Below are 15,216 nucleotides of genomic sequence, written 5' to 3'. Positions count from 1 at the left end.
ACATTAAATACTTGAAAGCCATGGAGCACCAGGTTGGCAACTTACTCCCAAATAGTTCTGGAAAAAAACTTTCTTTGTACTGTGTTTTCAACTTTCTATAACTTTGTGATTGTTTCAGTATAACTTTGTGATTGTTTCAGTTTGTTTGTTTGTTTTTTTAATTTTGAGAGTTTATTGCAGGATTTGGTTGGGTAATATTTGGGATTTTAAAATCTGTTTACTAAGTGAGATTGGTCTGTGATTTTCCTTTCTCATATTATGTTTATTCGGTTTGTAGCCTTTTGGGGGAACTTTTATTCCCTCCCTTTATCCCTTCCTTTCTTCCAAAGGTTTCTTTAGTAGACAGTCTGTTTCCTAAAGGATCACTTCCTGGATTTTCCTATAGAAAACCAACTTGATTCTTTTTTAAAAAATGGATTCAGTTTCTTTAGAGAGTAAAGAAACTTTATTATTGAGATAGTTTTAGTAACTTTTTCTAAAACACTTCCCATTTCATTCATATCTTTAAGCTGTTTCATTAAAAAACAAATAGTTAAAAAGATTTTTAAAGCTGTTTCAAATAAGGAATAACAGTGTATTAAGATTAAAAAAATTTGTATTTTGTAGTTTTGGTCCCTTTCTCATTCCTAAGTGTATTTGTACCTTCTCTTTTTTCTTGATTACTTTTGCCTAAGGATTTTTTTTTTTTTTTTAAGTCTTTTCAGATGACCAGTGTTTGGTTTTGTTGATCCTGTCTGTTGCATTTTTATTTTCTATTTCTTATACGTCTGCTCTTATTTTTTATTACTTTTAAATTTTTATGCTTTCTTTGTATTTTTCTCTTTGTCTAATTAACTACTTAGTTGTTTTGACAAAATTCTGTGTAATAACCACAAAACCCTAGTGACATCTGATAGTATATATTATCTGAAGTCAGGACAGGGTTGGCAAGGCAATATGCTGGCCTTGGCTGAAGTCGTCATACACAGGTTTAAGGTTGACTGGATGTCAACTGATAGAGGGTGGTCTCAAGAGATAGAGGGTGGTTGCTCCCTGGAGCAACAGGGATGACATGTTCTCATCTTCCTGGAACAGCAGGCTAATTTGGACACACCTCCTTTTGATGGTAGAAGCATACAAAGGAGGAAGATTCTTAAACTCATAGATAACCTACTATCACTTCTGCCACACACCGTTAAAACAAGTCACGTGAGGTAGGAAAATATTCTCTGCCATTCTGAGAGAAGTATTCCAAAGTCATGTGAAAAAGTGTGGATACAAAGAGTGAGGAATTCAGTCTGCCACTTGCCATCCCCAGTATTTTGCTTTTCCAAGCTTTTTATTATAGAAGAAGTACAAGGATAGTACACTGAATGCCCAGTGTTAGCATTTTGCTATATGTATTTTGTCTCATGCTTTAATTCTCTTTTTTTCCCTTGAATTCTTTAGAGTTAGGCATCATGACATTGCTCCCTTGTGTTTCTCTCTTAAGTCCAAAAAATGCAGTCATCACAGTCAGGAAATTTAATACTGACACAATAATAATAGTATTGTCTGATTACAATATGTCTTCAGATTTCTCTGTCTCAATATTCTCTGACTTTTCATTTGGTCTTTTTCTATTGCAGCCAGTTTAGCTTTATCGCAACGTAAGTATTACTGCCAATCACTTTGCTGTGCAAAATTGCACAACAAAAATCACAAGGCTTATGGGGGAAATGGGGTTAAAGGTACAACACTCAAAACTTCATCAGTGTCACCCATGGAGTCTTGTAAGAACTGCAGTACAATTTTATATCTAGTGGTTAAGACGTACATAACTAAGATAAACGTGGTGCTTTACCTTGAAAAAGACCTATACTTTGTAGGAGTGGTGTCAGAAGAGTTGCAGTTTGTTGGTGAGGTAGTGGGAAGAGAATTCTCTGAAATTGGACAGAAAGTTGAAACCATGTGTGGATAGATATGGCTAATCACACACCTGGTGAACTGACATAGCTGGTACATATTTGAGTTGTATGCATTTTCTGTTTTCCTACACAGCTTAGTTCAGCCGGGTGTAGTTTTCTAGTTTCACCTAATGTTTCTCACTAAAAAAGTTACACATAGGCAAATAGAAGATTAATGTTTTGCTCATACTGTGTTGGAACAAATTTGCATGTTTTTTTTTAAGCTGTAGCATAACTTAAAGTACAAACATACGCATCTATAAATTTCCCTCTTAAGATTGCTTTAGCTGCATCCTGCAGATTTTTAAATATTTTGGCTATAATTTAAATCTGAGTATTCTCTGATTTCTATTATGATTTCTTCAACCCATGATTTAGAAATACACACGAGGGAGGGATAGATTTGGAATTCGGGGTTAACATGTACACACTCCTATATTTAAAATAGATAACCAACAAGGACCTAGCACAAAGAACTCTTCTCAATATTCTGTAATAACCTAAATGGGAAAAGAATTTGAAAAAAGAGTAGATAACATGTATAACTGAATCACTTCACTGTACACCTGAAACCTAACACAGCTTTGTTACTCACCTGTACTCCAATATAAAATAAAAATTCTTTTAAAAAAAGAAATGCTCTTAAAAATTTTCAAATTTGTAGTTTTCTTTGTAGGTGTATCTTGTTAATATTTTCTAACTTTATTGCCTTGTGTTCAAAGAATGTGAAATGTATAATATTCTTAGTTATTTTTGTGACTGTGGCATAGTGTGGAGTCAGTTTTTGTAAATGCTTTGCATTTTTAAAGATGTGCATTCTCTAATTGCTGAGTAAAGGTTAATATATTTAAATTACCTTATTTTCTTAGCTGAATATTCTATGTTTATCTCACTAATGCAATCCAGACTCTCCCTCAGTTGTATAAATCTCCTCTCAGCTTATTCAGGCACGTTAGGTAGTCTGTTAAGTTCATCTTGAGGAAATTGGTCCTAGAGTCATCTGATATGTGATAGTTGTTTTTCAGGCCCATTGTCTTCTTGGGATGTTTCTCCTTTACCTCTCTCCTGTTTCCCTTTTTCCTAGATATCATTTTCATTCCTTCCTTGGTTTATCTCCCCTCATTTTGATGAAATTCTCTCTTCAGTAGCAGTGTGAAAAAAAATATGCCGACAAGTTGAACTTTTTGAGAGCTTGCATGTCTGAAAATGACTTTTCTGTCTTAATACCTGTGGTAGTTGGGCAGAAATGATTCCCCTTCAGTTTTTAATGGAGTACCTCATTTTCCTTTGGCTCCAGTGTTGCTATTGAGAATTCTGTTCTGCCCCAGTCTTGTCTGAAGCTTGTTTTGATCTTCTCTGTCCTTGAGTGCCAGGATTTTATGAAGTAGTGCTTTGATACAGGTCTAATTTAAGTGATTGTGCTGCACACTCAGTGGGTCTTTCAGTTCTTAGAATTTGTGTCCTTAGATTCTAGGAAATTAACTCGAATTAGTTCTTTGATTTCTTCCCCTCCGTTTTTCTGTTCTAATTTCTGGAATTCCTGTTGTTGATTTTGAGATCTCTAGCGCTCTTCTCCAGATCTCTTTTCTTTATTATGCCTTTTAATTTGGGGGTAAATTTTCTGAATTTACCTTCCAACTCTTTGATTGAGGTTTTCATTTCTGCTATTACATTTTTAATTTAAATCTTTTTTCTATAAATATTCCTTTATGATACGGTATTTTTATTCATAGGTCTAATACATTCTCTGACCCCTAAATAGTAATGATAGTTTCTTGAAATTTTGTCTTCTTGTATACTCCAAGTTTCCTTTTAAACTAATATGTTTTAACCTCTTGAGTGCTCCTTGGTTACCATTCTTTAAAGGGGTGTGTGTGTGCATGAGTGCTCAGTCATGTTCAACTCTGCAACACCATGGACTGTAGCCCACTAGGCTCCTCTGTCCGTGGGATTTTCTAGGCTGGAATACTGGAGTGGGTTGCCATATCCTTCGCCAGGAATCTTCCTGACCAGAGAAAACTGCATTGGCAGGTGGATTCTTTCCACTGAGTCACCTGGGAAGCCCCATTTAAAGATATACTACCAATAAACCGACTGAGAACTCCAGGCTCATGAGTGGGATTTGTTGTGACTTTCACCATAAGGGGATTCAGCTGTTGTCTTTTAATGGTGGAAGACTTTGTTTCAGAATCTTTGGGTCTTTTCTCTTGAATTTCCTGAGAATGACTCAGCTAAGGAGATTTTGGCAATTTTGAGGAGAAAGGAACTCAAGAAGGGAAGTTGTCTCTATAGTCCATATTTGGAAAACTCAGCAGGGGCCACAGGACTGGAAAAGGTCAGTTTTCATTCCGATTCCAAAGAATAGCAATGCCAAAGAATGCTTAAACTACCACACAATTGCACTCATCTCACACGCTAGTAAAGTAGTGCTCAAAATTCTCCAAGCCAGGCTTCAACAGTACGTGAACCGTGAACTTCCACATCTTCAAGCTGGATTTAGAAAAAGCAAAGGAACCAGAGATCAAATTGCCAGCATCCATTAGATTATTGAAAAAGCAAAAGAGTTGCAGAAAAACATCTATTTCTGCTTTATTGACTATGCCAAAGCCTTTGACTGTGTGGATCACAATAAACTGGAAAATTCTGAAAGAAATGGGGATACCAGACCACCTGATCTGCCTCTTGAGAAACCTGTATGCAGGTCGGGAAGCAACAGTTAGAACTGGACATGGAACAACAGACTGGTTCCAAATAGGAAAAGGAGTGCGTCAAGGCTGTATATTGTCACCCTGCTTATTTAACTTCTATGCAGAGTACATCATGAGAAATGCTGGGCTGGAAGAAGCACAAGCTGAAATCAAGATTCCCGGGAGAAATATCAATAACCTCAGATATGCAAATGACACCACCCTTGAAAGTGAAGAAGAACTAAAGAGCCTCTTGATGAAAGTGAAAAAGGAGAGTGAAAAAGTTGGCTTAAAACTCAACATTCAGAAAACAAAAACTATGGCATCTGGTCCCATCACTTCATGGCACATAGATGGGGAAACAGTGGAAACAGTGACAGACTATTTTTTGAGGCTCTAAAATCACTGCAGATGGTGACTGCAGCCATGAAATTAAAGGATGCTTGCTCCTTGGAAGAAAAGTTATGCCCAACCTAGACAGTATATTAAAAAGCAGAGACATCACTTTGCCAACAAAGGTCCATCTAGTCAAAACTGTGGTTTTTCCGGTAGTCATGTATGGATGTGAGTTGGACTATAGAGAAAGCTGAGTGCTGAAGAATCGATGCTTTTGAACTGTGGTGTTGGAGAAGACTCTTGAGAGTCCCTTGGACTGCAAGGAGATCCAACCAGTCCATCCTAAAGGAAATCAGTCCTGAATATTCATTGGAAGGACTGATGCTGAAACTGAAACTCCAAATACTTTGGCCACCTCATGCGAAGAACTAACTCATTTGAAAAGACGCTGATTCTTATAAAGATTGAAGGTGGGATAGAAGAGGATGACAGAGGATGAGATGGTTGGATGGCATCACCAGTTCGATGGACATGAGTTTGAGCAAGGTCAGGGAGTTGGTGATGGACAGGGAGGCCTGGCGTGCTGCAGTCCATGGGGTTGCAAAGAGTCGGACACAACTGAAGGACTGAGCTATTGAACTGAACTGAATGCTCCCCTCATCTCATGCAGATATCTTTTTTCCCCTCTACTTCTCCCCAGAATAAACTACTGGGGATTGTGGTGGTGCCCAGCTTGGGTCACCTAACTACAGAGAGGGATGCAGAAATCAGAGGGGCCACCTGCCTACACAGTCCTGTCATTCTCGGTCTCACCTTTGCCTCATTGCCAGAGGCACCAAATGCTCTGGTTCTTGAGCCCTTTGGTGATTGCGAAGAATTAGGTCTTTACCTAAACCCTACTTAGGAGTCATTTTTCTCAGAGTGCTAATCTTACATATGCTTTCCAGTGTTTAAAATTTTGTTTATCTTTCCCCTACTTCTGTTTTCTTAGTCCTTGTAAGTTTATGTCACTTAAATCACTCTTGGTTTAGTGAGGTTTGAAGGGAGCAAAGTACAAATTGTATGTGTCTAGATCCACCGTTTTCACACAAAACCTTAAAGTAACATTTAGCAAGTTTGAAATTCTGAAAGAGTATCACCCACACTCATGCTCAGTGGGTACAAAAAATTGAAAACCCTGTTATTTCTTTCACTTCTGTCCAGTGGAGTTTTCTGGAGGTTACATGATATGTGATATTGCAGCAGATTAAATGCAGAGATAGATACGAGAATCCTCTTTTCTATTAAGTCAAACATTGAAGAGATTTGAAAAATGTAAAAAAGGCCACTCTTCTAATTTTTTGAAAAAAATTTTTCATTAAAAATACCGTGTTGATAGTAATACAGGATGAGTTTCTTGTTATTTAAAATCCATTTGTAAGTATATAATTAAACATCTCAGTTTTCATTTGTAATTCTCACGTGGTGAAAAGCAGTAGTTACAGCCTTCATAAACACTTTGGATTTCTCAGTAATTTTTAAGAAAGTAAAGGATTATGAGGTCAAAATTTTGAAAACATGTGCTCTAGAGAATCATAGATGTAAACTGAAATTGGACCATGTTTTTAACAATATAGACATATCCAACACTCCAGTCTTATCTTTACCTAGCACAATAGTGTAATTTAATCCTCATGCTTATTAGATTGAACACTCCTGTGGATTTGTTCTTCTTTTGTTTTTTTCTCCTAATAATCATGAGAGGAACTAAATGAAGCTTCTGGAAGTTACAATCTATACTGTCGTTATCCCTATAGATATTCCAGTGTCTTCTGATTTAGATAATAATAAATCAGCTTGGCCAGAATATTAAATGTCTATTTTTGTTCCCTAGGGAACAAAACTGGTTCTCAGGGAGTAAAAAGAATTTTAGATATTATAATAGTTTGTGGTCCATAAACAGTTATATAGTACATTTGTGGTCTTACAGTTTCACTGGGGGTGGGGGCGAGTTAGGGAAAAAAGTTAAGTCTCCATAGGAGCAGATGAGAGTGAAAAAGAGGTTGAGAAACACTGTTTTAGAGATCCTGCTGGAATATGACCCTTTAACCTTTCTTTTGCTTGTATTTCTTTCTCAGATCCCAGGCTTGCTGCCTAATACACACTATAGAATTGGGGTGATGACAGTAGTTAACTTGTGGGAATCCAATAGGTCCCTTCAAGAGGGAGACGCTAGGTGAGGATTCCAGCAACCAGAGAACTAGTGCCTCAGCTTCAACCACTTGTTGCAGGGCTGGACTATGAACCCAAGGATTCCAAATTTTCCAAATTAAAAAAAGTTAGAAATCCAAATTCTCTGTAAACTTATGATTTCTAAATGTTAGAAACTAAACTAATTTGTAAACAATATGCCCATCAGTCAAAACCTCTGTGAATCACCAGTTTAGGGACTCCCTCCCACCGCCACTAGTATAGTCTCTTTAGGCATGATGGAATGTGTCTCCCTAAGTATGATTCCTTTATTTATTGCATTCTAAACTCAGAGCCATTTTGTTGCTGCTTGGGTAACTTCAGTGATAGATCCTCCTGTCCCAGGAGGCCAACCTGCTCAATTTTTGGTTAACTCTGTTGCATGGTCAGTCTGATAGAAAGCAGAGATTTATCTTAAAACTTTAACCTGGTGGTCTTGGTTTATCCTGTGAGACCACAAAGAATAAGACTAAAACTCTGGTTTTGTGCGATAAGTCTTCAGATTTGTTACTTTGGCTGTGAATCGGCGCTTTATTTTTCTAGAAATGTAGAGCTTAGTATTTGAGAATTGGGGCTCTGAAGTCAGACTACTAAGGTTTGAATCTCCTCTCTGTGTCTAGTTCTGTGATCTTATGACTTATTTATTTTATACCTTTGTCCATTTTAATACCAGCATATGACTGTAATTTATCTAATTGGTGGTATGTATTACGTGTCTGGTATATAGTAAATATTCAGTAAATGTTGTTTATTTCCCACATTAAGCATCTGAGCCTTAGTTCCATCAGTCATTCTTCAAGCTGTGCTGTGCTTAGCTGCTCAGTTGTGTCTGACTCTTTGCAACCCTATGGACTGTAGCCACCCAGGCTCCTCTGACCATGGGGATTCTCTAGGGAAGAATACTGGAGTAGATCGCCATGCCCTCCTCCAGGGGATCTTCCCAACCCAGGGATTAAACCCAGGTATCCCACATTTCAGGTGGACTCTGAGCTACCAAGGAAGCCATTCTTCATAGACCACAGGTTTAAATTTGCTTACTAAACTTATAGTTTACTCATTAATGGAAGCAGTCTATGCCTTGTAGGAAGACTTACAGATTTCTTTTCCTATCTCTTCTATACTATTTCCTCCCATATGCCTCTCCAAACCAGTTCCCGATGACTTTTATCTTTGTTCATTTCTGTATGTATATATAAATATAAAAGCACCACACACAGGCACACAGACTTACTCATTCTTGAACACAAGATCATTGGAGGGACAACCAAAGTGTGAAGCTTAGGCTGTCCCCACTTCTAATAGAACCCTGATTTTGCTCACACGTTTTTATTTTAAAATAGGAATCTTGGAGAGTGCCATTTGATTGGTTTAAAAGTCAACTATGGAGTTCCTTTATACTGTGTGATTTTTTTTTTAACTTTTTATTTTGTATTGGAGTATAGCAGATTAACCATGTTGTGATAGTTTCAGGTGGACAGCAAAGGGACTCAATCGTACATATACATGTATCCATTTTCTCTCAATGGCTCTGTGATTTTTGGCATAGGCATGTGATGAAATTCTGGTCATTGAGACCTGAGGAAAAATTTACTGATAGAATTGAGCTTGTGGTTTCTGGAAAAGGTTTCTCTGTTCCTTAAAAAGATGCACATGAAGTGGTGGTCTCATCTTCTGGCTATTGCTGAGACCTGGGGATTGGGTGGGAGTACCACCTGAGGATGGCAGAGTGAAGGCAGAGATGGGTCCTTGGAGAAATTGTTGAGCTGCTAAACTAGCCAGTCCCGCAACCTGTCCTTCCTCTAAATTTCTTATTATGTGTGAAACTTTTCTTACTGATTCTGCTGCCTTCAGTTGGATTTTCTTACTTTCACCTGAAATATGGCTGGCAAATTGGATAAATAGTCCATAACCTCATAAAGTTAGGAGGAGTAATTGAAATAATAAAGTAATCTACAGGTTTACAGTTCTGTGACATTGCCACAAACAGTATGTGAGTGGACAGAATGTTTCATAGAGAGTGAGGCTACCTGGCTTTGGTAATTACTGATTCAGTTAATATTCAAATTGCAGGTCACTCAACTTCATAAAACAAAATTAAGTGATCTTTAAGATCTATTCTGATTATGCGTAAAGATTATTATTCTGGAATTCCTGCCTGAAACGGAAGGTTTTGTATATATTAAGGCAGTAGATATAAATAACCTTTTTATTTGAAGAAAGCGTAATTTATTAGCCAGTCATGTTGGGAATGCTTCCAGTTCCACAGTGGTTCTACTAATTTTAGTGTCTTGGGAAACAAGGGAAGCTCTACTATCAGTACACTAACCAGCTTGAATATCACCTCATAGCTTTGTAAAAATAGATATTTGTTTTTTAAACCAACTTTGAAACTTATTCCCCTGTAAGTCATCAATATGAGCATGTCGTTAGTTTTCTTTTTCATACCATCTCATCATCTGCTGTGATCCTTTTCTTCTACCCTTTCCCCAGTTATTAATACACTTAGTCCCAGACCACTAAGCAGCCACCTAAGAGCTCTGCTTTTCACGAGACTCTTTCTCTCTCTTTCTTCATCTATAAATGAAGTGAAAATATATAATTTTTAAGGTGCTTTATGGTTCTAACATTCTGTGATTTGTCAGTTATTTTTCTCATCAGTTCAGACCCTGTTATACCTAAAATAACTCATCTTTGGTTATAACTAAAGTTAAGAAATTTTTTACCTCAGGACAGTAGAACTCACTTATGTAAAGGAAAAAAAGGTAATGCATTAAATACCCTGTGCAGAGCCAGATATATCAAGAAATGTAGAGCCTGGGCAAAATGTAGATATATATACACACATGTAGATATATATAGTTTTTTTAAGGGTTTTTTTGGAAGGGGATTGATTGGGAGACAAGAAAAGGAAGAAACTTACAACTTCAAAACTTTGGGGAACTCAGTACATTATTTTCTTTTCCAGGAAAAGTTAAAACTATTACAAGATTGATTCATTACTGCAAGAGAACTAATAGGGGAGACCTAAGTGTTTGATCAAACCCATATTAACATTTGCCAGGCATGAAATTCCCTAGACATCTACACTTCTTTTTCCAGAAAAAGGAAAATAATATTTAATGATCTTCAGTAGAGAGACAGGTGCTAGGTGAAGTAAGAATTACACGCATCAGTTCAGTTCAGCCGCTCAGTCATGTCCGACTCTTTGCAAGCCCATGGACTGCAGCATTCCCAGCCTCCCTGTCCATCACCAACTCCCAGAGTTTACTCAAACTCATGTCCATTGAGTCAGTGATGCCATCCAGTCATCTCATCCTTTGTCATCCCCCTTCTTCTCCCGCCTTCAATCTTTTCCAGCGTCAGGGTCTTTTCCAATGAGTCAGTTCTTCACATCAGGTGGCCAAAGTATTGGAGTTTCAGCCTCAGTCTTTGATTTCCTTTAGGATGGACTGGTTGGATCTCCTTGCAGTCCAAGGGACTCTCAAGAGTCTTCTCCAACACCACAGTTCAAAAGCGTCAATTCTTCAGCACTCAGCTTTCTCTATAGTCCAACTCTCACATCCATACATGACTACCGGAAAAACCATAGCTTTGACTAGATGGACCTTTGTTGGCAAAGTGATGTCTCTGCTTTTTAATATACTGTCTAGGTTGGGCATAACTTTTCTTCCAAGGAGCAAGCATCCTTTAATTTCATGGCTGCAGTCACCATCTGCAGTGATTTTGGAGCCTCAAAAAATAAAGTCTTGTCACTGTTTCCATTGTTTCCCCATCTGTTTGCCATGAAGTGATGGGACCAGATGCCATGATCTTAGTTTTCTGAATGTTGAGTTTTAAGCCAACTTTTTCACACTCCTTTTTCACTTTCATCAAGAGGCTCTTTAGTTCTTCACTTTCTGCCATAAGGGTGGTGTCATTTGCATATCTGAGGTTATTGATATTTCTCCCAGCGATCTTGATTCCAGCTTGTGCTTCTTCCAGCCCAGCATTTCTCATGATGTACTCTGCATAGAAGTTAAATAAGCAGGGTGACAATATACAGCCTTGACGTACTCCTTTTCCTGTTTGGAACCAGTCTGTTGTTCCATGTCCAGTTCTAACTGTTGCTTCCTGATCTGCATACAGGTTTCTCAAGAGGCAGGTCAGGTGGGCTGATATTCCCATTTCTTTAAGAATTTTCCACAGACTCTATGTGTTTACTTCCACTGTGTAATCGTAAGGGATTTGATTTAGGTCATCATATCTGAATGGTCTTAGTGGTTTTCCCTATTTTCTTCAATTTAAGTATGAATTTTGCAATAAAGAGTTCATGATCTGAGCCACTGTCAGCTCCCCATCTTGTTTTTACTGACTGTAGAGAGCTTTTCCATTTTTGGCTGCAAAGAATATTATCAGTCTGATTTCAGTATTGACCACCTGGTGATATCCACATGTAGCGTCGTCTCTTGTGTTGTTGGAAGAGAGTGTTTGCTGTGACGCGTGCATTCTCTTGGCACAACTCTGTTAGCCTTTACCCTGCTTTGTTTTGTACTCCCAAAGCCAAATTTGCCTGTTACTCCAGGTATATTTTGACTTCCTACTTCTGCATTCCAGTCCCCTGTAATGAAAAGGACATATTTTTGGGGTGTTAGTTCTAGAAGGTCTTATAGGTCTTCATAGAACTGTTCAACTTCAGCATTACTGGTCAGGGCATAGACTTGAATTACTGCAATATTGAGCATTCTGCATTTCAGACTCTTCTGTTGACTGTGATCGCTACTCCATTTCTTCTAAGGGATTCTTGCCCACAGTAGTAGATACAATGGTCATCTGAGTTCATCTGGAATTCATGCATTCCAGTCCATTTTAGTTCGCCGATTCCTAAAATGTTGATGTTCACTCTTGCCATCTCCTGTTTGACCACTTCCAGTTTGCTTTGATTCATGGACCTACCATTCCAGGTTCCTATGCAATATTGCTCTTTACAGCATCGGACTGTACTTCCATCACCAGTCACATCCACAACTGGGTGTTGTTTTTGCTTTGGCTCCGTCTTTTCGTTCTTTCTAGAGTAATTTCTCCACTGATCTCCAGTAGCATATTGGGCACCTACCGACCTGGGAAATTCATCTTTTCAGTGTCCTGTCCTTTTGCCTTTTCATACTGTTCATGATTGGTGTTAATTTCAAAAAACTTGAAGGTGTGAGTGAAGTCATCCTGCATCATATCATCATATCATAAAATAACCAAAGTGAAGTGTTAAACACTCAGTGTGTTTGACTCTTTGTGACCCTGGAGACTGTAGCCTAGCAGGCTCCTCTGTCCACGAAATTGCCCAGGCAAGAATACTGGAGTGGGTAGCCATTCTCTTCTCCAGGGGATCTTTCTGACCGAGGGATCGAACCCGAGTCTCTTATGTCTCCTACATAACCAAGGAAAACACTAAAACCAACCATGACAACATTTGCAGATTTAACGTTTTTTAGACACAGAACATCTGCTGAGTTTTATTCCTAGAAGTAGAAGGATAATCACAAGACCATTCCAGAATGCAGATTTTTCCATTCAATTGGTAGGTTTTGTTTTGATTTTTCCAAGTCCTATTGAGAGAGATTTGTACTGACAACTCTATAAACACGTGGTATTTCTTCCAGTACCACTTCTAAAACGCTCTTAACACCAAATAGATGTCCTACAATTCAATTCAATTAGGTCATACTCCACAGGTAAAGGGCTCAATCCCACAAGACTGCTCTTGTTTCACATGCCAGTTCCAAGGACTAGGCCTTCAGGTAATTTGTACTTCTGTCCAACTTGGAGAGGGTCTGGGTTTAGGAATATATATACTCAGAAAAAGTAACTTGTTACTATGTTGCTCTTCAGTTCACCAGATTACCTTTTCTATTCTTCCTCCTCTCTGATGGCTTACTACTTCTAGTAGTTATAGGGTTGTAGAGAGGACAAGGTAAGAAGTGTTTTCTTTTGAGTGTTTGATAGTAAAATATAATTCTGTCCTTCCTACTTTCCTCCTTGCACAGTTTTAAAAAGCTTCCTCTGTATGCCAGAGGATACAAGCAGGACCTCATGGAGTATTCCTTCAAGATGCCCTCTTTTCTAGGAAATAGCACCTAAATTTGCCATGTGTTGATGAGTCTTAAACCTTGAAGTGTGAGAAGGCCACTAATTGTGGCCATCTTCTATATTATAAAAACATTTAATTAGAGTTCTATTTCATTTAGCATAATTGTAGAACCTTTTAGATAGTTTTTAGTAAGTTAACTATTTTAATAGTTGTAGAACAGATGTGTGTCTAATTACTGCTGCCAGTTTCTTCCATTTCTTCTGTAGGATAAACAGCATTTTGATTTTCCTTGTAATAATTTTGATGAGGTGAAATATTTGAACTCTTTACTTCATTAAGGAATAGTGTTCTTTATTTAAAAAAATAAGCGCTTTATTATAAAAATTTCTTGAACTTATAATCATTCTTTAAGTCTTTAATAATGATTTTATGTATGTTGAACATCTTTAGATTCATTTTTTTAATGGTAAAACTTGTCATAAAACAGTAATTTTTTATGACTGAAAATACTTCATGTCTTTTCTGGCCATAATGTGATTCATTTATTGTTAGATGTTGAGTTTTATGTTCCTTGAATGAAAAATAGAAAACATAAATATTTGAAATTCTTCACTGCATACCTGCTCAAATATAACTTGCCCACACATCTTCTTTTTAAAATAACTTTTAAATCTCTGAAATTTGGGGGTGAAAGATGGCATTTTGACTCAGAAAGATAGAAGAGAATGCTTACACTATTTAAAACCAGACTTCATGAAATGATGCTATTTTTGGATGAATTAACACTATTATTTTCTCCTACAAAGAGCTGCTGGATTATGGCTTTATTACTTTTAATATTTTAATCAGTATAAACTGCTTTTTGTTTTTATAAAATAAAGTTGTTTTTCAAAATTTCCTAGGGAGGAAAGAAAAACAGTTGATTTGTCAATCTGTATTTTGATTTACATTGAATACTTTTTATTATTCCTTCCAAACAGACACTCCTTGAATATGCAGAGAAATGGAAAACTTCAGAAGATCCTTTACCTTTATTGGAGGTATACACAGTGGCTATCCAAAGTTACGTTAAAGCCCGACCTTATCTTACCTCTGAATGTGAAAATGTAGCTTTGGTTCTGGAACGCTTGGCATTGTGAGTAAACTTTTGAGTAAATAAAAAACTTAGATTAAGCTTTTTGTTTTAACTCTGCATCTCAGGTCTTATGATAGTTTAATTTTAAATAGATTCGTTATGGAGGCTCTACTGATAATATTAGAATTATTTATCTTATTTTACTTTAAATTTTAATAATTATTTGTATCCTTAAAACTTCTTGTTTTTTAGAAGCTGTGTTGAACTTTTACTGTGTCTGCCTGTTGAATTATCTGATAAGCAGTGGGAGCAATTTCAGACACTGGTGCAGGTGAGACTATTTACCTACTAGATTTAACATAGGTATATCTTATGGTGATTTTCTTTATTCTGAATAAATTATTTAGTTAAGATTTAAAAGATTTAAGTGATGACAAACATTAATTGCTGTTCTTATTAATGGTGATGACTTGCACATAGTCAGTACTCAAGATGTTTATTAAATGAATATATACATTTAAGTAGATTGATTGAATATTGCACAGTTCTTTAAGATCACATTAGAACTTTGCCACAGCAGTAAAAGAACACAAAAGAAAATGCCCTCATTTGTGTTTAGAAACAGTTTAATTGCTGAAAATTGTGGTGTGCTTTATAAGAATTTAACATATCTCATTTAATCCTTATGAAAACTTTGTGGGGGTAGGTATATTTTTCCCATTTTAAAGGTGAGGAAACTGAGGCTCAATTCTACAGTATTTATTGGCCCATACTTATACAGCTAATATCAGAGTAGTAATTTGAACCAAGATTCTTTATTCCATAGCCCATACTTTTTCTCCTATATCTGAAAACACATGCTTTATCTCTTTTACTTAGTGCTGTTATTCTACTTATAAAAGT

General features: G+C 36.9%; 1 protein-coding gene across 4 annotated transcripts in view; it reads left to right on the top strand.

Moving 5' to 3' along the window:
- Window positions 1–15,216, top strand: part of ZNF292 (zinc finger protein 292) — a 95,681-nt gene that overhangs the window by 38,362 nt on the left and 42,103 nt on the right. For 2 of the 4 annotated variants that reach the window (XM_086317826.1, XM_086317824.1), the window contains exons 2-3: window positions 14,219–14,278; window positions 14,566–14,644. Coding sequence is in view for 2 of the 4 variants with exons in the window: in XM_086317824.1 (XP_086173950.1) it covers window positions 14,232–14,278; window positions 14,566–14,644 (126 nt within the window). In the remaining 2 variants the exon portion in view is untranslated. Of the gene's footprint in view, window positions 1–14,218; window positions 14,374–14,565; window positions 14,645–15,216 lie in introns of all 4 variants that reach the window. The other 2 variants (XM_086317825.1, XM_086317823.1) reach the window with 1 other exon arrangement.

Source organism: Bos grunniens, chromosome 9 (assembly GCF_055505025.1).
Source record: "Bos grunniens cultivar Pamir isolate PY7600 chromosome 9, Bosgru_T2T1.0, whole genome shotgun sequence".
NCBI lineage: Eukaryota > Metazoa > Chordata > Mammalia > Artiodactyla > Bovidae > Bos > Bos grunniens.
Note: the sequence above shows the minus strand (reverse complement) of the source record. Positions and strands in the feature narration are given on the sequence as shown.